The sequence below is a fragment of the Cydia amplana genome, chromosome 9 (genome assembly GCF_948474715.1).
Source record: "Cydia amplana chromosome 9, ilCydAmpl1.1, whole genome shotgun sequence".
Taxonomy (NCBI): domain Eukaryota; kingdom Metazoa; phylum Arthropoda; class Insecta; order Lepidoptera; family Tortricidae; genus Cydia; species Cydia amplana.
Window position 1 is genome coordinate 7,985,635 of NC_086077.1, and position 24,422 is coordinate 8,010,056.

Sequence of the window (24,422 nt, forward strand, 5' to 3'; positions counted from 1 at the left end):
ATGCTCTCATTAAAGTCGTGGAATATACAGGGAGTAATCAAAAACGTGATACAAGATAATCAAACCTGAATCTTTTCATGATTTTGAACAACTTTTACTATGGGGTCAACTTTGTAAATTAACATTAAAAAAAATCTTTGCCACACATTTTTATCTACCTCTCCTTGACCATTGGCTAATCTTTACTTTATGGACCGTCGATTTTAAGGGAGTGTTGGGTATGGGGGGGTAGAGGGTGCAAAGGCCTACCCCCCAGTCCAACCCCCATGGCGCGGAACCCCATGGTTATGGAGATATCCATGGTTAAAGTTTGTATGAAATTACTATGAAATAAAGGAGTAATGTCATAGCAGATGTCGAAAGGTGCTGTTTTGTGTTCATTTATATTACCTTTTATACCACACCACCATCCTCAAGGTCACCAAAATCTCAAGGTCACGAAATTTATGGTCACCAAAATCTCAAGGTCACCAAATTTTTTATCCCCAGAATCTCAAGGTCACCAGAATCTCAAGGTCGCCGACATCTTTGGTCACCAGAATCTCAAGGTCACTAAAAACCGAATCAGAGCACCCCACTATTCACGTGGGCTTGTCTGTCCTACCCCTAGAGAGCAATTCCAAAAACGGAGGCGCGGAGGGAGGGCAGCCCTCGCCCGCCGTGACGGAGCGCGGGAACTAGCGAGCCTAGCGAAGCTGCGGAGCCGAGTGCAGTGAGCGTGCTTTGTCACGCGAGGGCGGAAGGGCTGCTCTTCCGCAGCGCCGGAGCTACCCCCAGATCCAACAGCTTCACCGCTGAGGTCGAAGGCTCGCGGAGTAGCCCCGAGGTCAGCTCGCGACCTCAGGGGCGACGAAGCGGGCCTTCGGGCGAAGCGCGCCCCCCCTCACCCCTCACCCCCTCCCCCTTCAAATTTTGCTGTAATCCCTTATTTCATAGTAATTCCATACAAACTTTAACCATGGATATCTCCATAACCATGGGGTTCCGCGCCATGGGGGTTGGACTGGGGGGTAGCCCTCTCCCCCCCCTCCCCCCTCCCCCCTCCCCCCTCCCCACCCCAAAATTCGACGGTCCATAAAGTAAAGATTAACCTGCGACTCTTCTCTTTTCGCACATGTTTCGCACAGACTCACTGACTTAATATAAAAGAAATAGACACACAAAGCAGAACAAAAACGTCAACAAATGTGGATCCCAATGACGTTTCGCATCATTTGCATTGATGATAAAAACGCTTACGTAAATTTTGAGTCAAGATAAATGTTTCGTACATAAAAGAGCTTAATGTCGTAAGCGTTAAGTGTCAAATTTGCAAACAGAGGTACCAACACTGTTAAAAAATTTAGTCCGATGGCACTAACGTAACGTGACCATTGTATTTACGTCAAACTAAAATAATGAACGAATGGAGTCGCTTGGTATACTTTAATATAATTTTACAGAAAAATCAAAATAAGAAATAAAACAAATTTATATTCTTCCTTAAACTATCGCGGTTATTACTCATTATAACTAACGTACACAGGTTCTTGGTATGGTTTAATTTTATCGGGAACCCTTAAAGGATCACTCGTGTGTCTGTCTGTCCGTCCGTCTGTCACAGCCTATTTTCTCCGAAACTATTGGACCAATTAAGTTGAAATTTGGCACACATATGTAAGTTTGTGACCCAAAGATGGACGTGTAACGTAAATAAATGAATTTTAAATATGGAGGCCATTTTTGGGGGGTAAATGATAAAATTAAAAAATTAAGTTTTTCAAACTATATCGTGTTACATATCAAATGAAAGAGCTCATTGTAAGAATCTAATTTTCTTTTGTTATTTTAGGATATATAGTTTAGCAGTTATTCAAGAAAATAGGCAAAAAATGACCCCCCCCCTCTTATCTCCGAAACTACTGGGTAGACCCAGTAGTTTATTTAAATTATGAAAAAAATACACAAAATAGTTCTTTACCTATAGATGACAGGAAAAACCTATTAGAAATGTGCAGTCAAGCGTGAGTCGGGCTTAATGTACGGAACCCGTGGAACGCGAGTCCGACTCGCACTTGGCCGGTTTTATTTAAAGTATTTAACTAAACTAGAGTCTGAAATATTACACAAATGTTTGGCGGGAAATTCAAAAAATCTTAGGCTGGTCACACTTTGTGTAGTAGGAGTTATAGTTATGATACTAGAAAATATTTTTGATTTTCTGTGCACACGTAAGATACCTAAGGATATAAGTTAAATATACGTTTACGTGCACTCAAAGTCAGCTCAAATAATTTCTACCAATATGTAAAGTACACACAACGATAAACACATGTTAACACTTTCTCACCATATACCATTGTAACAAGGCGAAAAATGAAATGTAGTGTAAATAAGACCTAGCTCGATAATACCGTAATATAAATCCATCACCAAAAAAATTACATAAGTACTATGCCAAATATGCTAAATGCTAAGTATCAAAATATTTATAGAGCACCAACCTCATAATTTGTTTACATTTGTGTAGGACTTGTAAACATTGCAGTTTTTCGCATTGTTTTTCGTTATGCAACGCTACACGTCGACTTCGCACATTGTCGTAATGATTTACGAGCTTAAATAATAGTTTGCGGACCTCACTCAGTATTAAAATTATAAAAAATATTTAAAATAAACCCCTTATAAACCGCAAACAATTTGAATGAATGATATAAATTGACAACTGACTTTTAGCTCTTTTTTAAAATCATAGACAATTAGTGATACAACAACGAAATATCTGTCAACAATTTTTGGTTAGCCAGACTCTATATATGACCTATACATTAAAATAAATTTAAGAATGCAGTTTAAAATGAACTGACTTACCTTTAAGACAGGTTTAGCATTTGCAGTTAGTCGATGTAGGCCCTTATTGGTGGTGTATATGTCAGAAACAGGGAAATGGGCCGAACACACAAGTGCCGTTTTGAATGGCTTAAAAAGTGCATCACCCCTATCTCTTGCTATAATAGCAGTCCACTCTGCACGTCGCATAGGTTTTCTTGGAAATCTTGAATTTAAACATAATAATATTCCTTATGAATTCTATATAAAAATTTAAAAAAATATAGACCTCACATCGACTCATTGGATTTTTGTTCCTTGACAGGGATTCTTTGGTACTAACAAAATAATTTATTCAAAACCGTGAAATTACCACCAGATTACATAAATTCTGTAATGCTATCAAAAGAACTAACCGAAAGAAATAAATTCCATCCTTTTTCCTTTTTTTATCGTTGGTATTTTTGCATATTTTTACTGCACATTTCGTCATTTTTGACAACTTCACATTTGAGCGTTCCAAACAAGACTAAACGAAAAAGTAACGCGTGATCTGTTTTCACGTTACTTTTGCGGGGCCATTTTTTGCGGCTGATTGGGTATCCAGTTCTTTATTCTACATCAATGCACAGACTTTATCATGTACTATTTTCCGAAGCTAAAGTTTGTTAAAGGACTGTCTCATTTCAAACATAGACAGAGATAATCATACTATCTTTGTCTTACACTAGTACTAGCACCCAAAAGAAAAGGATGAGTATAGTTTTCTTGCTTCTTACTGACTGACAAATTGGTTTGACCAACTATAGCTCTCTATCACGTTACTTTTTTCTGTAGATTTGGCAAAATACCACGAAGCCGAGGCATAGAACTTCACGACAAAAAAAAACTTAGTTGTGACTGTCAGACACTGACAGACGTCAAACAAACAGCTGATTGCAGTTATGGAATTTCAAGAGTTTATAATAAAATAAATTTAAATTAATAATGGTCAGGATTATAAATAAAGCTATAGTTCTTAAGAACTTATTTCCTTTAAACCGTAGATTATACCCAAGGTGAGACTGTTTTACACCAGATACTACAACAAATTATGTTGAACATAACCTCCTTGTTATAAATTTCGCTTTTTTGTTAATAATTATGGTGGGTATTATTTATTACAGTCTATTTTCGGTGCGTTATAAGAGTTCTGAGAAGGATGACCAGGGCGTAGAAGTGAAGAGGATTAGGAATTTTAGTATAGTAGCTCATGTAGACCATGGGAAGAGTACTTTGGCTGATCGACTGCTGGAGATAACTGGGGTGATAAAGCCGGGCGCAGAGCACGCTCAGGTGCTGGACCAACTACAGGTATGCAGTTACTCGTGTTGTTTTTGAGAATTAAAAGAACCATAGTTGAAAAAGAACCACATTGCTGTTTGGTACTAATAGTTTAAAAATATCAGTTAATGATTATTGTTGTTACGCATAGATATTACCGAACGTAAGTTTACTAGAAATGTCACTGTAATGTTTATTATCCCCAACGCAATGTAATCCTGATAAATTACTTTGATCACAGAATAAATAATAGTACTAGGTACAGAAGACTCACTCTCTAACAAAACGCGTCTGTTACGATCAGCACAGATATGGCCGCTAGGTGGCGACAGCGCCACGCGCGGCTTATGGTTTTCCCCAAAATTGGGGTGGAATGGATGTACTTTTAGCTACCTGTAGCAAAGCGACGAAATCGCGGAGTGAGCCACGCCTGCTTTGATATGGATTTAAAAAAATGGTCTTACAATTTTTTTTCTTTAATTTTAATTAGAAGCATAAGCTTAAGCAAGCATTTTATGGTGCACATTCATTCAATCTTTCTTACTGTTTGTTTCACAGGTAGAGAGAGAAAGAGGCATTACTGTAAAAGCTGTGACAGCATCACTGGATTACACATACAAGAATGAAAAGTATCTCCTGAACCTGATAGACACTCCAGGACATGTTGACTTTTCCAATGAGGTATTGTTTTGGTTATCCTTCATGCATAGCCTAGATTCATAACAACAGGTTATGAAATAGTAGCTAAGCCACTCTTGCAGTAGACATTTTTTTTTATACATATGTATATACTCTATCTATATGTCAAAACTTGCCACAACAAATATAAGTTAAAAATATAGTGTAATGGAAAGCCTTTCTATAGGATAGGCCTGTAGGTGGCTAGTGGATTCAGGATAGTTTGGGATTCAGAATAGTTTAACAGTACTTAGTTTGTTTTATTATTTTACACTAATATTTCGACGACCAGTCTGGCCTAGTGGGTAGTGACCCTGCCTGTGAAGCCGCGGTCCTGGGTTCGAATCCCAGTAAGGGCATTTATTTGTATGATGAGCACAGATATTTGTTCCTGAGTCATGGTTGTTTTCTATGTATTTAAGTATTTGTATATTATATCTATCGTTGTCTGAGTACCCACAACACAAGCCTTCTTGAGCTTACCGTGGGGCTTAGTCAATTTGTGTAAAAATGTCCATTAATATTTATTTATTTATTATTTATTTATTATTACAGGTTGTGAGGAGTGTGTCAGCATGTCAGGGAGTGATACTACTAGTTGATGCAAATGAGGGTGTTCAAGCACAGACAGTAGCTGTGCATAGTCTAGCCAAAAAGAACAACTTAGTCATGATACCCACATTGAACAAAGTAGATCTCCCTAGGGCAGACCCAGAAAAAGTCAAATCACAATTGAAGTCACTCTTTAAAATTGATCCAGAAACGGTTATGAGTATTTCTGCCAAAAAAGGGTGGGGAGTGAAAGAGCTCTTAGAAGCAGTGATAGAAAGAATACCTCCGCCATCTGTCAAATCTGAAGGCCACTTTACTGCACACATAATTGACACATGGCATGATAAATATAGAGGTGTACTTTGCTTGGCTTACATACATTCTGGAAAAGTTCAAGTGGGGCAACCGGTGAGATGGAGATCTGATACAAAACAACACCAAGTGAAGTACCTGGCTATGTTGAGGCCGAGTGAGCAGCCCATGGAGTCTGCTGTTGCAGGCCAAGTTGTGATGGTGGGTAAGTTATGACGAATCGATAATTTAGATTATTTTAAAACCAATAATTTCTACACCCAACTATCAACTATTGTCTAGAAATATCGATAATACTTTGTTATATTAAAACTTTTGCCTGATTGAAAAATCACGACTACTTATGATATATTTTAGGCTGCGGCCCCAAAGGCGGCGGGAGTGTAGGCGACCAGCTCCTATCAGTCGACGTACAAAACACATCAGAGCTCGCAGCGATACCGCCGGTTAAACACATGGTGTACGCAGGAATTTTCCCGGCCGACCAATCGCAGCATCCTCTGCTCAGCGATGCCATCAGGAAACTGGCTCTTAATGACTCGGCCGTCAGCGTTAAAGCTGATTCCAGGTAATATCACTACTTAGCTACTCTCAGTAGACGTAGGTACAGTCAGCCAAGAAAGTGGTCTACCACTTAACCACCACAGTGTCCACAGTGACACTGGTCTACCACTTTCTTGGCTGACCATACTTACAGTACAAGACATAATAAGAGCTCGCGGTGCATTTATTTACAAAACAACGAATTTGATCAAAAAATGGTTTTAGAAGACTCATATTATTTTTAAGAGACCTATCCAACGACATCCCACACAGTAGGGTTGGGGCGAAAAAAAATTTTTTCCCTCACTTCATGTGTATGGGAAGTACCCCAAAAAAACATTTTTTTTAGATTTTATTGTACCACTTTTTCGGCATGGAAAATATACATACTCATACCAAATTTCAGCGTTGTAGCACTAACGGTCACTGAGATTATCCGCGGACGGACAGACATGGCGAAACTATAAGGGTTCCTAACTAGGAACAACTGACTACGGAACCCTAAAAATGTATTGAGGCAATACCTGTCATATACTCTAGTAATACTCGATATCGATAAAATATTTCAAGCACTGGCTAGATTACGCTAGTGTTTTGTTTTGCCGTGAAAAATCCGAGCTCTGCTAATTAGCACGACAACAACCACTTTGTAAAAAAGTCGTTTCAACCATCTTAATTGAAGATATAACTAATTATATCTTTTAAATTACGATTCTTAGGTAGTCAGAACAAATCAGACCCTCTCCCTCTACTCTAGTATGACTTGCGTTCTAGCGCGCGACTCCATATTTGAAGTCACGCTAGATGTATGGCATGGTGGGCACGCAAGTCGTGCTAAAGGGTCTGGGGTGTATTCAAATCGAACCATGCATAAATGTTCATAGAGTCGATAATCTGTTGAATCATCAAGATGGCTGTAGCCTGTAACAGTTTACAGCGTAGTCATTATCATATTTTACGGTTAACCTTTCAATAGCATTGTTTGCTTTAAGTGGATTAGCTAAAACGAAAAACGAACTACATACACGAACTCGGCTGCGCTGCTCAGCGACGCCACGAAGACAATACTTAAGTACTAAAATGTAGGTATATTTCATTGACTCACTATGAAACTAATGAAAACAAAAGTTATTGATTCCAATTATTTTTTATTGCGAAAGAAAACAGGCAACACTCGTAATGTCGTTTTATAGGTCTACCACTTATCTCAGGCATTTGGTTAAGAAGTTGTACGGTAAATTTCTAAAAGAAAGTCCTCACCACCTCAACAGGTGACTCCATGAACAGTTAGTAAAAGGTAGCTGAGTTTTGGGATTTAGCCTAGTTTAGACACACATAATATTTTTACTTCAAATATTTAATAGTTTAAATATTTTTTCAACCACCTCTATTAAACAGTAGAAGATAATATAACGGCTACTCTGGAAGATTAGGTATGTTAATAATCTCGATAGCAGCTCATTCCTCCTAAGCAGTTAGCATAGAGTGCATAGCCATGGACTCTGCAGCAATGGTCTCTCTCAGCCTGACCTTTGCTACAGAAATCGTCGCAGTCTGGGACGCGCTCCCCCGTATTGTCTGCTTCCGTGCTTACTACGAATGCACATACGATGAGGCAAAGCAAGGTTGCCTTGATTATGATCATTTTGTCTTTGGAAATCTGAAAATAACTTTTTGTTTATCGTTGTACACTTACACTGAAGGGCCAAATGGGGATGGGAACTGGCAAAAGTTTTTTTGTAGATGGCGTCAGCATAGTATTAACCTGTTTCTAGTTTTGTTCTATAGTATTTGGCATCCAGGCCATAAAATAAAATAAAAACATTGATTTTACTGAAATCTATGCTGCCACCATCCGTAAAAAAACGTTGATCTCAAACTCATTAATAAACCTGCTGAAGTTTTAATTACGAGTTACTTCCTTTGGTGGTACACACACGTTAAAATTGGGCAAACATATGTATAAGTTAAATATATTTAAATAAAAAGATAAATATACGAAAGAAAGGTAATGCAATATCCTTGATCTAATAAATCGTGCCGTACAGATACTTAAGTCTTATATTAAAATTTAATTTCTGATAATTTAATTATCAGACTGTGATGGCCTTACCTGTTCTCTTTTCGGCGATACAAATTACCAAATGAAAAATTACCATTCGTCTCCATATTTATGTACGTATTCACCTATTATAAAAACAGTTTATGAGTCATGAGTCTTTCATTCTTATAGTTTTTTCATGGTTTCTTTAATATTTACATGAATTATTCATAAGTATTTTGCGTCCCAACACAACATCCACCGGACCATAATAAATCAAAACCTTATTGTTCTCACATGCGCAAGTACCTACCTATATTTTAATTTTTCTCCGCAAGCGTCATAAAATAACGTTGTGTGTAACGTGGTAAACTCCGTAAACTTGAATAATTAAATTCGTTTCTATTGACTCACGTCACAGAATAACTAATAGTACTACCGTTAACAATTTTGTCCATACCTCCCTCATTGCAATATACCTACTATAGGTATTGTCATATTTTGTTTCAGTCCCGCGCTAGGGCAAGGATGGCGCGTGGGTTTCCTGGGCCTGTTGCATCTAGACGTGTTCACCCAAAGACTGCTGCAGGAATACAAAGCAGAAGCCATCTTGACAGCGCCATCTGTCCCCTACAAGATAAAGTAAGTTCATTTGGGCACAGAATAAATAATAGTACTAAGTACAGAAGACTCACTCTCTAACAAAACGCGTCTGTTACGATCAGCACAGATATGGCCGCTAGGTGGCGACAGCGCCACGCGCGGCTTATGGCTTTCCCCAAAATTGGGGCCGAACGGATGTAGTTTTAGCTACCTGTAGCAAAGCGACGAAATCGCGGAGTGAGACACGCCTGATTTGGGCTGATGCGCTCTCATTAACAATTTGGCCACATCTCACTGCACAATGCACCAGTGGTGGTACTGGTGGTGTTAATGGCGTTTGTGGTCTTCGAAGGTTTCTCAATATTAACATAAATACGGTAAACAATAATGTTGGCTCCAGTATAAACGTTTAACTTATTATTGTCACTGTGACAGGGTTCTAAATAACCAAACCATAAAGTTTACCGCTTATCAACCTTAAGATCATTGAAACAGAGTCAAAAATTAAAACCAATACTCCTCGACTGTAGGACGTTTTGGTTGGTACTTAGTGCGCATGTAACTGAAGCAAATAAAGGGGTGGGGTATAAGTCTACCTATGATCCAGTCGTGCAGATTGCTAGGCCTACTTGCATAGGTGGCTACTGGCTAGCTTTGGTACATGCTCAAACTGCCGGATTCGCATACTTATATCGTTATTTGTATAGCTTTCGCAAGTACCTCAACGTGCGAATGTTAAATGTGCCGTGTGCAAACTAGAGCTCCCGATACACGTGTTACACGCTGACACGGGTACCCGTGTTCTTAAGCCCGGCGGTACTAAGAACCCGAACTACACGAACCCGCCCGGATCCAGAGACGTTTACACGGGTACCCGTGTACCCGTGTACACGGGTACACGGGTACACGAAAGAACGGATCTTATTTACCCGCGGGTTCAACCGTTCATTTTCGTGTAGCAGATCTTCGTGCTATGAAGAGATACGGTGGAATATAAGAGAGATTAGGAAAGTTCGATTACTTTGCAGTTTAACGTGTTATTGATTGGTAATATCAATAATAAAGTAGACTTTGTTTCAATAATTCATATGTTTTGTTTTACTCTAATTAAATTAAAATTAACAATAACTTAGGTACCGTTGAGTTCATTTATATAATTTTCTTCATTGATGTAGTTTTTTGATAATGAAAGTAAACCTATTCTTTATTATATTGTCATCTATAGTCATGCTCATTATACATCAGCTGTTATAATTTGAGGATGGTAGGTACATATATGACACCCTGTTAGGGCACTCCATATTTGTTAAGTCTAGGTAGGTACATGCATTTTATACGTATAGCAATGAAATCTATATTTATAATTTAATATCTAACGACCTAAATGATTATCTAACTAAGACAAATGCATAACTGAAACTACCACGAACGGGGTACTAACAAAATGAGATTAAGTATTTTCAATTGCCATATCGTGTGAAAAACAAAATACATGACATAGATAATAAACAAAGTGCAGAAGTTTCATTCAATAGAACGTGTTGTTTTTACAACGTGCGTTGGTGCTTTTGGTCTTATCTCTTTGTGATAAGCTAGATACATCTGCAAAAAAATACAACAACTAATCTTTCAGGTAGGATTATTCTATTGTTTGGTTGCCGCGCGGCTCTTAAAAGCATTTTACTAGTGACAGAGGCAGTAAACAATGAATAATATCTATGCCTAAGATTTAAAAAGTATCTCATAGAACTTTAGTTAGACTCCAGTTCGCCTATTGGTCAGTTGGATACTAAAGTCTATCTACGTTAATCGTACCGTTTTGTTGTTTTATGTTTGTGTTAATTTTTGTTAAAAAAAAATGAGAAGAAGTTGGGTGTGGAACTTTGCCAGATCCGGTGACAAAGCCTATTGCTCTTTGTGCAATGACCGGGCAAATAACGAGTTTTCGTGCCATGGTGGTTCAACAGGAGCCATAGGAAGATATTTGTTATCAATACATCAAAAATCACCCACCATGACGACCCCTGAGTAAGTACATTTCTTCCTACTTCGTATAGTGAAACCAAAAACTGCGTTAAAATGAATGCGATTTATTTACATTTATAACAGTTATAATTTATTAGAATGTTTAGTATATTTAAATAATCATTTCTGTAGTATATTTGTAATTAAGGTATTGAAACAATAAGGGTCAGAATGGGAATGAGGATGGGATTTAAAACTACCGTTCTTATCAAGTTTTTATCAATCAATCAATAAATCAACTAATGAAATCTTCACATTTTACTTGTAGATACTTTAAGTTTAAAGTAATCAATTCAGAAAATATTATGCACCATAAACAGTCACTACATATTACAAATAATTTTGTGATTAATGGGTCTTTTCTATATGGAAACAAGCACCATTTGTGACAATTTGTAGAAAAACATTTTTTTATATCTTTGAAAATTACTGTTTAATTTAAAATGAGTTTTTGGCAAAAATGTCATTTTTGTTACACGCTTTTATCGCTGACTGTACTTTTCTTACGACAGACAACTAATACTCATCGAGACAATTCTAAAAACCCCTAACACAATTAGGTTGCGTTGTTTCATCACAGAGTTCCTATGGCCACCTCCTGTCTCCATCATCAGATCAGCTCGATGGTACCATAATATTGCATTGTCACCTGACTTACATATGTATGCAAAATTTCAGCTCCATCGGAAGCCGGGAAGTGGATCAAATTTAACTTGCAAGATTCCATTACAATTTAGTTACATACAGGTCGAGTTCCTATGGCCACCTCCTGTCTCCATCATCAGATCAGCTCGATGGTACCATAATATTGCATTGTCACCCGACTTACATGTGTATGCAAAATTTCAGCTCAATCGGAACCCGGGAAGTGGTTCAAATTTAACTTTCAAGATTCCATTACAATTTAGTTACATACAGGTCGACCTAATAAAAGCGTGTTAAAAATGAGAACCGTTGTAAAGCATTTTACAGCCTGTGTCGAATAATAATAGCATTTATGTTTCTTTTTACAATACAATTTGATATTTTAACTAGTACACAAAAATAAATATTTTCATTTCTGTTCACTCTACCAATAACGGTGTCGTTTTTAGCAATTATTTGAAAGCGATATTAAGCGATTAAAATAAGCGGGTCCTGGAGTATTCAAATAAAGAATAAATAAGTTTTTGGCAAAACTTTCATTTTTGGTACAAGATTTTATCGCTGACTGTACTTTTCTTTCCACGAGTATATTCTAAAAACCCCAAACACAATTCGGTTGTTATATCACAGAGTTCATATGGCCTCCTCCTGTCTCCATCATCAGTTCAGCTCCATTAATATTGCATTGTCACCCGACTTACACACGTATGGAAATTTTCAGCTTCATCGGAAGTGGGTCAAATATAACTTGCAAGTCCGAATTTGAAAATCCGATAAAACTGGTAAACAATCGGGGCTCCTGACCCTGAATCTGTGTTTTATTTAATAAATAACTTTAATCTCCGCTACACGTCAAGAACGGGTTAGACCCGCGTGTATTTAAGATCCGTTTCGCCCTGTACACGGGTACACGAGTACACGGATCTTAATTACACGTGTACCCGTGTACACGTGTAGAACGGGTCAGAAAACCGTGTACGTGTAGTACGGAAACGGGTACCGAACACGTGTACACGAAACCCGGACACGACCGCGAGCCCTAGTGCAAACGCCACCTCGACCAAGTGTTTGCATTGATAGAGTCTTTAAGCTAAATCTGCACCGATTTAAATACAACAAAGTCAGGAGTGTCATTACAAATGTCATATTTTTGTAGAAATTTGACAAACTACACTTTATCGTTGCAAATGTCATGCAGTTAGCTTGGTCTGACTCTAGGTTACTTTGATCAATGATCATTGAGCTTACTTATTATCCTATGGTTTGGTGCCCACCCAAAATTAACTTGATTTAATGTTCTAGAGTAAAAGGCGCTAAAATTATCAAGCATTATAAGGGCGATGAAGTTATTATTACTAATCCCCTGATGTTACCAGAACCTCATCATATAGAAGAATATTACGAGCCGTTAGTTATAGGTAAGCATTAGAACTATTATCGTCTTAAGGGACCCACTGATTACCAGTCCGGTCCGGTCCGGTCCAGTTGTTCGGAACTGTCACCTTTTGCGTTTAACTGACAGGCTGATATCGTCCGGCGAACTGGTCCGGCGGAATCAGTGGGCCCCTTTATTTAACCATTGTTTTATTCATTTAACCTTTTCGACGCCGTGTCAAACACAAAAGCTGTCACGCTGACGCCACGTCACCGAAGTGTCAAAACTGAAATTGAACTTTATGCATATGCACGTAGGTCTATGTTGCTCTGTGGTCTGTGACCGATTAATCGGTCTTTGGCGTTGAACCTACGGTGCGGATATATCGGTCATTGGCGACCAAAAGGTTAATAAGTAGTTCTATTTGTATCGAATAGAAAATTGTGGTAGCATGTACCTAAATACAAATAAAACCATTGTTGTTTAAAGTGTTATATCTTGTTCAGGTACTATAATAACTCCCGTGGAATACATCGGCTCCGTGACGACGCTCTGCATAGACCGCCGCGGCACGCCGCTGCCGTCCAACGCGGTCGACGACAGGATGACCTTGCTGCAATTCATACTGCCCCTGTCCGAGGTGGTCATAGACTTCCACGACACGCTCAAAAGCATCACGTCCGGGTTCGCGAGCTTCGATTACCAGGACCATGGGTTCCATGAGAGCTCGCTTGCAAGGGTTAGTATCTGACTAATTGTACTGTAGGTATGTGGCTCGAATCGAGAATGACCTTGCTGCAATTCGTACTGCCCCTGTCCGAGGTGGTCATAGACTTGCACGACACGCTCAAAAGCATCACGTCCGGGTTCGCGAGCTTTGATTACCAGGACCATGGGTTCCATGAGAGCTCGCTTGCAAGGGTTAGTATCTGACTAATTGTACTGTAGGTATGTGGCTCGAATCGAGAATGACCTTGCTGCAATTCATACTGCCCCTGTCCGAGGTGGTCATAGACTTCCACGACACGCTCAAAAGCATCACGTCCGGGTTCGCGAGCTTCGATTACCAGGACCATGGGTTCCATGAGAGCTCTCTTGCAAGGGTTAGTATCTGACTAATTGTACTGTAGGTATGTGGCTCGAATCGAGAATGACCTTGCTGCAATTCATACTGCCCCTGTCCGAGGTGGTCATAGACTTCCACGACACGCTCAAAAGCATCACGTCCGGGTTCGCGAGCTTTGATTACCAGGACCATGGGTTCCATGAGAGCTCGCTTGCAAGGGTTAGTATCTGACTAATAGGGTATTATTTGACTGTATTTAAAATAACTTAGGTACATATATTGGTACACCATACATGAAATAAAGCACCAGAAGATTAATAGAGAAACGTAGACAGCAGTTATTAAGACACAATTTCTATTTTAAAATCAGCATCAAACTATAAAGAGTAGGTTTTCTATTTCTTCGGTCTCAATGATGGTGCAGCCATACCTAACCCGTCTACCTTCATCCTGCACTATTTTTGTTGTTGCTCATTCTGTTTTTTTCTTTATTTTTACATTTTTGATAATTAAACGTGATTATTATATTATAAAGAGTAGGTTATTTGATTGTGACGTCACATGCTAGTGTTTCATATAAATTCCATAATCGTTTTGACAGTTTGAAAAAAAACCGGCCAAGTGCGAGTCGGACTCGTGTACGGAGGGTTCCGCACCATCAACAAAAAATAGAGCAAAACAAGCAAAAAAACGGTCACCCATCCAAGTACTGACCCCGCCCGACGTTGCTTAACTTCGGTCAAAAATCACGTTTGTTGTATGGGAGCCCCACTTAAATCTTTATTTTATTCTGTTTTTAGTATTTGTTGTTATAGCGGCAACAGAAATACATCATCTGTGAAAATTTCAACTGTCTAGCTATCACGGTTCGTGAGATACAGCCTGGTGACAGACGGACGGACGGACGGACAGCGGAGTCTTAGTAATAGGGTCCCGTTTTTACTCTTTGGGTACGGAACCCTAAAAAGAAACTGATTTGACTAGTAGTCAAATACCCTATTGTACTGTAAATAAGAGGCTCGAATCGATTTACTACAGCTGGCATGAATGAAAGCAGCTAAGCGAATGACATCTACGACTATAGTTGTTTGAGTGTCGTCCTGTGAAATCAGTGAATCAGCATATACTTTACGCAACTTTATTAGTTTTATTCACGCTGGCTATGGTGAATAGACCTAGCTCTTATATTAAACGCTTGATACTTTGATATTAACCCAAAATCAAAATGTATGTTTATTTTTAGTTTGAGGCTAACTGATGGTTTTTAGGGTTCCGTAGCCAAAGGGTAAAAAACGGGACCCTATTACTAAGACTTCGCTGTCCGTCCGTCTGTCACCAGGCTGTATCTCATGAACCGCGATAGCTAGACAGTTGAAATTTTCACAAATGATGTATCTCTGTTGCCGCTATAACAACAAATACTAAAAATAAAATAAAATAAATATTTAAGGGGGGCTCCCATACAGCAAACACGATTTTTTTGCTCTATTTTTTGCTGATGGTGCGGAACCCTCCGTGCGCGAGTCCGACTGGCACTTAGCCGGTTTTTTATACATTTGATTAGGTACTTACGAGTATCTGCTGAGTTTATGATTAATTTTATAAGGGAAATTAAAATCAATACACTTTATTTATTTTATATTAAGGTAGAAAATGAAATGAATTAAAACCTGATGGATTAATTACAGACTTTTATAATATAGTAAAGTGATTCGAGTTAATGGCCTACCCTTGCGAGAGAGCTTAGGTAAGCAGGAATAAGGCCTGTGGAACTACTAAATCATTACCAAGTTCAAATTGTATTTATGTTTATCTTTACAGATGGATATCCTTATCAATGGGGTCTTAGTCGACGAACTTTCAAGTATAGTGCACACCAGCCGTCTCGAATACACTGCCAGGAGACTCACGGAGAAACTTAAGGAAATGATTCCGCGGCAAATGGTGCAGGTACAATACACCTTATTCTCAGAAGCATAAGATTCATTTTGGACGACTGGTCTGGCCTAGTGGGTAGTGACCCTGCCTGTTAAGTCGCGGTCCTGGGTTCGAATCCTGGTAAGGGCATTTATTTGTGTGATTAACACAGATATTTGTTCATGAGTCTTGGGTGTTTTCTATGTATTTAAGTATTTGTCTTCATCATCTTCCTCGCGTTGTCCCGGCATTTTGCCACGGCTCATGGGAGCCTGGGGTCCGCTTGGCAACTAATCCCAGTAATTGGCGTGGGCACTAGTTTTTATATAATAGTAGTTAGTATTTAAGTATTTGTATATTATATATATATCGTTGTCTGAGTACCCACAACACAAGCTTTCTTGAGCTTACTGTGGGACTTAGTCAATCTGTGTAAGATTGTCCTATAATATTTATTTATTTATTTATTTTCATAACCCTTTCAACGCTTTACGTCAGCGGTCGGCAACCCGCTAGCCTCCCTGGCTATTTTGTATGTAATATTGACTAACGACAATGTCATATAAAGTCAAAAATATTATCAAAGTACGGCCCGCGTAAACTTCGTTAACTACTATGTGGCCCTCGGCTGCTAAAAGGTTGCCGACCGCTGCATTACGTTATAAACAAAATCGTCACTGACACGCCAAGGATCCAGGCGCAAACGAGCTAATGGGTTTGGCCGGTCGAAGTATTTAGCAGATGGCGCCATCGCAGTTTGCCCTGTCAATCCCTAGAATTGTATCCAATTTTTGTTTGTTTAATGCCCTGGATGCCAAATCTCATAGAAAAAGGGGCAAGCTATGCTACCATCTATGCAAACCTTTGATAGTTGCCAACCCCATTCAAACCGTACTTGAAAGTGTGAAGACTGTGAAGGGTTACTTCGAGAAGTTTGACAGCGTACGTCACTCATAACACCTATAGTTGTCCATGGCGCGGTGACCACGACTAGTAACGACGACTTTAGGTGTTCTTGGCGTTGAAAAGGTTAATTACCTCACTGTTACTGAATACACATTATTTTCTGCTTGCAGGTTGCCATTCAAGCCGTAGTGGGAGGCAAAGTGTTCGCAAGAGAAACATTAAAAGCTTACAGAAAGGATGTCACAGCAAAATTAGTGAGTTAACTAACCTAACCTAACCCAACCTAAACCTTCGAATCACTCTTATTCATAAATCTTAGCAAACCTTTGTAAAAATTTGTCTCTTTCTAACTAAGACAGATATGGACAAACGATTATCAATTATAGATGAGTGAATGTTATTACTGTTAAATTTGACAGAGGTCATTAATTATATAGGTACCTTGATTGCCTTATAAAAGTTATAACCGCGCTAGACTCGATGCTAAAAAAGGTAATTCGTAAACATCAAATAACGCTATTGGCATCGATCGGTCTGTCGGAAGCTGCCTTACACCTTAAACTTTCGTAGGCAATATTACCTACTACTTTCACTAACTTTATTAAAAATTAAAAAATTAAATAACGTTTATTTCAAACTCGTGGCTCATAAAATGTTAGTTATGTACAATAAAAATAACTTAAAAACTATGTTAGTTACAATAAATACCTTAACTAACCTAACCTAATACATTATTGCAAATAAAAATCAATCATCCTTTTTCCAGTATGGAGGCGACGTAACTCGCAGGAAAAAATTGCTAAAACAACAAGCTGAGGGAAAGAAGAAAATGAGAAGTGTCGCCAACATTAAAATACCAAGAAACACCTTCATTGACGTCCTCAAGAGATGATCGGCTTCCATAATTGAGTCTGTAAATATTTCGGTTTTTAGTTATTCAGCCCAAATTCATCAAGTAGTCCGCACACAGAACGAGCCGCCTCGCGAGGAAATTGCCTCGAGACTCGAGACATGCCTCGCCCGAGGCAATGCGGCCGAGGCACGTCTTCCTCGCGGGTTCTGACTTCTGTGTGGACCCGCCTAGTCACAATAGATTTTTTAAATAGGTATTGCTATGTGGTGACCTACACTATTGTAATAGGCTCTTTTCCTAAGTCAGCAACTCCATTAAAGGAGTCAAAACGATTTGGGACGAAAAAGTGTATGTTGTGTAATGCAATAAGAGATAAATAAATACAAAGATTTATAAAAAATATAGGTATTTTATTAAAAATGCCGATGATATTATAGGGTCATTGCATGGTAAACATCACAAAATATCGACTAAGGCAGTCTACTTTGCTACATATATACCTATTTGAAGCTTAAAATACACTAATATCAGAGACCCGAATATTCGTGGGAGTTTTTAACTTTCATAGTGAATTCACATTGATCAACTTTAAATACAAAGGTATAGATAAAATTAACGATTTAAATTATTTAACTTACATGTCATTAACCTTTTGGACGCCAGTGACCGATATATCCGCATCGTAGGTTCAACGCCAAAGACCGATTAATCGGTCACCGACCACAGAGCAACATAGACCTACGTGCATATGCATAAAGTTCAATTTCAGTTTTGACATTTCGGTGACGTGGCGTCAGCGTGACAACTTTTGTGTTTGACACGGCGTCGAAAAGGTTTTAACCTTACACACACCCACATGCTTTAAAGTAATTAAATAAATGTATTTGTATGAATATTGTATGTCTTTCTCACTAATTAAATATATATATATTACAGAAAAACTATGGTAATATGTCGACATAATTATGAAGTTGTCATACTTATTAAGCCCCGTCTCCATATTGCGCGGCAAGCTTTAATTAAATTATACGGAACTAAACAGTTTCTATGGAATAGTAAATGTAGTGATTATCGCAACAGATCATTAAGAAGTGATGCATGGAATTAATGCTTTTAAATTTTCGTAATCTTCTGATGTCATTCTTGTGAAATTTTGTAATGTAACATCAACTTCATATCTCATGTCTTCCATAAGTCTCACACCACCATGTACATTCTATTCATAAACATCTTTTTCATCCACCATCGAACTTTCCGTTTAGGTTTCTTGTGAATAATATGATAAATAATTATAAAAGCGGCAGCTGCACGACGACGTACGTCCATGGTTCCTGAGTACAAACTGGTCGATCGTCGGATTCGTCGGATCGCCTGCCGCGCGAGGCCGCCGCGCGATATCGAGACGCGGCTTTAGACTTTACTAAAACAATTAAAACATGCCACCAATACTCCGGTCTCTACTGATTATTATACATTTTACATATGGATAAACTGCGAAATGGGCACTAAAACTAAGAAAATAATTATTTACGTCAGTCACTCATAAGACTAATTACGAAAAAAGGCGTTCAAATATTGTAATAAATAAACTTTTTTTATCAGACACCTTAGCTCTTTATAGGAATTACCTGTGTACTTTATAAGGAGAGTAACAACTCAGAAAGGATATATTTCAAATATCATTTAACACATTTAACAGACATAATTATTAAGGTATTATATTTGTTTATAGCAACTAACAAAATAATTGTACGATGATATGATGAAAATATATTATCTCAATGACTATCATTATTCTACAGATGGCGTTATAAGTGAGGGTCCTGCACTATAGAGATATTGTACAGTCGCCATCAGATATAACGGAGAGGTGCTCACAAATATCTGAACACGCGTCTATTGTCAAGGCGTTAGAGTGCGTGTTCAGATATTTGTGAGCACTTTGGCCGCTCCGATACCTTGTAAAACATATAGGACCTTAGAACCCTAATAATTAGGGAATATTCACCAACGGACTGAGTCACCATCTATAGTTCGTTTTTTTTAGCATTAAAAATAAGGTAAACAATCTTGACGTGTATTTTTATTGAAAAACACGTTTTAAAAATAAATAATGGCAATATGTAACAATTATGAATCTTTAAGCCCCGTCTCCATATCGCGCGGCAAACCATCGAACATTGGCTGGCGCGGCAGCCGCGCGCAATGGATACCGGGCGCATCGAGTTGGCTCGCGAGGCAGCCCGGTATATCCATTGCGCGCGGCTGCCGCGCGAGCCAATGTTCGATGGTTTGCCGCGCGATATGGAGACGGGGCTTAATACGATCATTTATATTCTTCTGCTTTCATAAGTAATAGTTACTGATTTTTAAAAAGCGTTTTTCAATTAAAAGACATGTCAAGATCGCTTACCTTCTTTCTAATACTAAAAAAAAAACGAACTACATACATTGAGAAATTTTATTTTAGAAGGACCTAAACACCTGTTGTTTTTGTTGGACTTAACAAATAGTTTGACTGTGAGCTGTGAGGATTAAATAGTTTGACTGCTGCTTCGTCAAAAACTACTTTCGATGCTATTTTCGGATAAAGGTATATTTTAGTTGGTTTTTATTCTTGCGTGCGATGTACAAAATCATACATGTCTTATGTTCATAACTTTGGTGTAATTTTAGTCACATGTCAATTAAATGTGATAATTTATTTACTATAAAAAAAAATGTTTTATAAATTTGGATTGCAGCTTACGTAATAAATTATTAAAGACAAGATTTAAGATGTCAAAGGTGTATTTGGGAAATATCTAATATTGATTTACACTACCAAATATTGCATTTTATTATTTTAGAACTGTAGAATTTTGATATGACTACACTTCATTTACTAGTAGGTAGTTCCAGCCTAGTAGGTAGTTCCAGCCTAGTAGGTATAATTTATCAAATTATCAAGTTTCCTAGATATAATAGTAGAACAAAATGAGTTTAAATTAGGTACTTTTAACAACATACATATTCGCTTTTGTCTAGACACCAAGTCAATATGTCATAATACTAGAGATCCTAGCCAAGATGACAATCAGTGATAAATAGAAAACGCCAATCGAAACTTAAATAATGCATGGAAATAGTCACATGTCTTTTCGTACAGTCGCCATCAGATATATCGGAGCGGCCAAGGTGCTCATAAATATCTGAACACGCACTGTAACGCCTTGACCATAGAGGCGTGGTCAGATATTTGTGAGGGCCTTGGCCGCAGCGATATATTTGATGGCGACTGTACCATCTATCCCAATGTATTTTTTATTTTCGTTTGGCGTTTGTCAATGTATTTACGATTGTCATTTTGACTAGGCTCCCTGGCAAAAATAAGCAAGTCGTTTTTAAGATAAGCAATATTTTATTTAGTTATAGATCATGAGATGATTTCAAGACCGTTAAATTAGTTACAACATCGTGATAAAAAATTTAATAAAGTCAATACAAATCAGTCACACTGATAAAAATCTTTTTGAGATCTATAACACTTTTAGATGATGTACCTACAAAATGATGACAATGATAGTGATGTCGCGTGACTAATATAAACAATTATTATTTTCAAGTTATAAAATTCATTTGATCACGTTTCACCAATAGCATATAAACATACAAAGTACTCTGCCATCCAGTGCACAAACTCTTTCAACTTACTTACTTAACATTCCAATGAAACCTTTGGCAAATCCAAAATTGTCAAGAGTTTGTGTTCTTGTTGGCAAATAAAATCGAAATTAACATTTTATCAAAAGGAAAATAGCATATAATCACAATATAATTTCTTAAATAGTTTAATTCCTAGTTTGTTTACCTGTCTTCTGAGGTCTCGAGGAACTGCGCGTACACATCTCGCGTGCACTCGCCCTTTTCGTTAAACTTGTATTTGTAATAGGAGCCATCAGCACAGATAACTGGAATAAATAAAGAAAGTTGCGTTAGTTCAAAAAATCTAAATAATGCACGTTTTTGAGAAACTTTAATGATTAAATTATTTATTCATATTAACTCACATTTATAGACGGGTCTAACGCGAAATTTATTCAATTACCTTTATTTACCGACGTTTCGACAAAGGTCATCAGTTAGCCGCGACCACGACCAGTGAAACCTGTGTCGAAACGTCGGTAACACGTGCACTATACACTTAGCCTGGTCATAACCAACAACACCGCATGATCATCTTCCTCGCGTTGTCCCGGAATTTTGCCACGGCTCATGGGAGCCTGGGGTCCGCTTCGCAACTAATCCCAGGAATTGGCGTGGGCACTAACTAGTTTTTACGAAAGCGACTGCCATCTGACGTTCCAACCCAGAGGGTAAACTAGGTCCTTATTGGGATTAGTCCGGTTTCCTCACGATGTTTTCCTTCACCGAAAAGCGACTGGTAAAATATCAAATGATATTTCGTACATAAGTTCCGAAAAACTCATTGATACGAACCGGGGTTTGAACCCGCGACCTCCGCATTGCAAGTCGCACGCTCTTACCACTAGGCCATCAACGCATAAATGATATTTGAGGAAAAATCTTTATAATAGGTATTACATATAAATTATTTACTTTCTGAATTATCTTTGTCATCACATTGATAAGAGAAGTTTATTATGTTAAAAACGTGGCATTTAGGATCGTGTGGGATAAACAGACTTCATTTCGTAAATAGCTTCTTCAAAAACCTTTTTTTTTTAAGAATTATTCATCCCATGATTAAAGTAAACTTACCAACAATAGAGCTCTTGTCTACACCAAATGCACAAATACATGGTGGGCCATTTGGTATTGTAAACTTGCAGAAACTCCAGTTGCTTGAGAAGTATTTAGGCAGAAAGTTGACAGTCGCTAAGCTGGACTGCTTGTTTAACTTTTCGTCTTCTAGACTGAACACATGCACTGTGCCGTGGTCTGAAGTTACACACAAATTGGTGCTAGTGTGGTTGAAGTTTATGCAGTAAATAGTTGCCTGAAATTAATAGAAAATTTTCTAAATGTAGGTTACAAATATATCAACATTATGACAATACACTCTAATTTCAGATTTTCATTTATTCTTTTAAAGTAATCTAGAACACTTGGAGTTTAATTCTATACAGTCAAGAGCAAGACAAATAAATAATGATTTAATAACTTTGTAATGAGAAGAATGACTCCTAACATAATTATTAATCATAACAGTCATAACTCATGTGATACAAGTTGTTATCATTATAGAAATAAACAAGAATTGTAATTTTACTGTCCATACATAATGGAAGATTATTATAAAATTAGTTTCCAATTGTTTTGAATATCAACAGAAAAAAAACTAAAAACATTACTCCTAAGTGTTTGTAGCACAGTATAACAAACTCTTCCAAAGTAGGCATGTGGCACATGTCATAAAAGGTAGTAGTAGTAAACTCTTTACTGTACAAAAACAAATGATAAAAAATAAAGAATTAGGGAAAGGTTAGTACAATCTTAAGGCGAAAGGTAAAGTCCCTCGGTAATTATATAAACCTGGGCGTCTTATTTGACTATGTTACTGCAGGATTTTGCTCATAATAAAAACAGTTATTAAACAATATATTTCTCACCTGATGAGCACCTCTTCTTAATTCTGCTAATTTCTGTCCAGTGGCTGTATCAAAAACTCTAATAAGTGTTCCTTTAGTAGAAGCGGTGGCCAGCCGGGTTCCACCCACATTCAGCGAGAGACAACTGAGGGGAGCTTCATGGGCAGCAATTAGATGTCCGTCGGGAGAGCTGCTTGTGCTGGCATGACTGCTCAGTTCTACCAACTAACCAAAAATTAAACATGTTACATTATGTTTTCACAACTACATAAGTCATGACATCAACAGAAGTTTGTATTCAAATTAAAAAAAATTATAATTTTAAAACTAGTGTGTAAGCATTTGTATGTATATTGGTATCACTTACTTGCACATGGCCTGTTTTGCGACTGGGATAAGCAAGAACAGCATTGTTGCTGTTTGGGCAGACAACACACAGACCTTTAGGATTCTGACAGGTCTCAAAAACATTCAGCATCTGGGGCTGTGCAGTGAATGTGTAAACCTTAATTAAATTCTCTGTAAAGACATAAGATATATTTCTCTCAGGGAAACAATGCTATTTCAATCATTGATAAGAGGTTACTGATAAACTACTTACCCAAAACAACAACAATTCTATCTCTTCTCAATTTCACAGCTTTCACTGGACTGTTGAAGTCAAGGGATATAGCGGAGTCCTTCTTCAAGTCGTCCCATATAATGACTCTGTTCGGCGGATAGACGGGCGTCTTCCCCCCGCCGACTAAGGCCATATAATTGCATCTAAACAGCATTTCGACGTAAGAAAGACCACCTTCAGCGAAATTTTGACGCTCTTTTTCCTTAAGAGGGTCGCTGTTAAACACTCGAAACCCATTCTCGGTTCCACAGGCAAAACAACCTAAATAAATAACGAAAAAAGCTATTACAATATAACAGTAAAAAACCGACAAGATAATGTAATTCCAACATGCAACTTTTACTTACCTTGGTCTTGATTAAATCCCACATATAAAAGGCCATTTCCGAAGTTGCTTTCTTCGGATAAATTCATCGTACAGGATAACAATAGGTTTTAAGATGCAAGTAGTTTTATCAATAAACAATAATAAGAAAAATCCGATTCAACCAACATCTCCCATCAGTCACTATCAGACGCGTTTTTATGTTACTTTTAAACTAGTGCACGCTTGCAAAGTGCC

At 37.9% G+C, this 24,422-nt stretch overlaps 2 protein-coding genes across 2 annotated transcripts; one reads left to right on the forward strand and one right to left on the reverse strand.

Moving 5' to 3' along the window:
* The first annotated feature begins 3,727 nt into the window (after positions 1 to 3,727).
* LOC134651059 (translation factor GUF1 homolog, mitochondrial) lies at positions 3,728 to 17,789 on the forward strand. The gene is made up of 11 exons (XM_063506044.1): positions 3,728 to 3,866; positions 3,975 to 4,161; positions 4,690 to 4,812; positions 5,365 to 5,878; positions 6,031 to 6,241; positions 8,768 to 8,899; positions 12,833 to 12,948; positions 13,412 to 13,644; positions 15,793 to 15,921; positions 16,965 to 17,048; positions 17,561 to 17,789. Exons 1-11 carry the CDS (start codon positions 3,796 to 3,798, stop codon positions 17,684 to 17,686), a joined length of 1,926 nt encoding a protein of 641 aa, XP_063362114.1. The 5' UTR covers positions 3,728 to 3,795; the 3' UTR covers positions 17,687 to 17,789.
* A 3,238-nt stretch (positions 17,790 to 21,027) lies between these two features.
* Positions 21,028 to 24,378, reverse strand: LOC134651040 (WD repeat domain phosphoinositide-interacting protein 3). The gene is made up of 6 exons (XM_063506019.1): positions 24,208 to 24,378; positions 23,840 to 24,121; positions 23,606 to 23,757; positions 23,260 to 23,463; positions 22,409 to 22,646; positions 21,028 to 21,597 (listed from the first exon to the last, which is right to left on the reverse strand). The coding sequence occupies exons 1-6, from the start codon at positions 24,272 to 24,274 to the stop codon at positions 21,494 to 21,496; spliced, it is 1,047 nt and encodes a 348-aa protein (XP_063362089.1). The 5' UTR covers positions 24,275 to 24,378; the 3' UTR covers positions 21,028 to 21,493.
* Positions 24,379 to 24,422: the final 44 nt, after the last annotated feature.

Coding starts and splice junctions, on each gene's coding strand:
- LOC134651059 (XM_063506044.1), top strand. CDS start 3,796: ATGGTCAGGATTATAAATAAAGCTATAGTTCTTAAGAACTTATTTCCT. Junction 3,867..3,974: donor AACCGTAGATTATACCCAAG/GTGAGACTGTTT, acceptor TATTTATTACAG/TCTATTTTCGGTGCGTTATA. Junction 8,900..12,832: donor TCTGTCCCCTACAAGATAAA/GTAAGTTCATTT, acceptor TTAATGTTCTAG/AGTAAAAGGCGCTAAAATTA.
- LOC134651040 (XM_063506019.1), bottom strand. CDS start 24,274: ATGAATTTATCCGAAGAAAGCAACTTCGGAAATGGCCTTTTATATGTG. Junction 24,122..24,207: donor GGGATTTAATCAAGACCAAG/GTAAGTAAAAGT, acceptor TTATTTATTTAG/GTTGTTTTGCCTGTGGAACC. Junction 21,598..22,408: donor AGACAAGAGCTCTATTGTTG/GTAAGTTTACTT, acceptor TATTTATTCCAG/TTATCTGTGCTGATGGCTCC.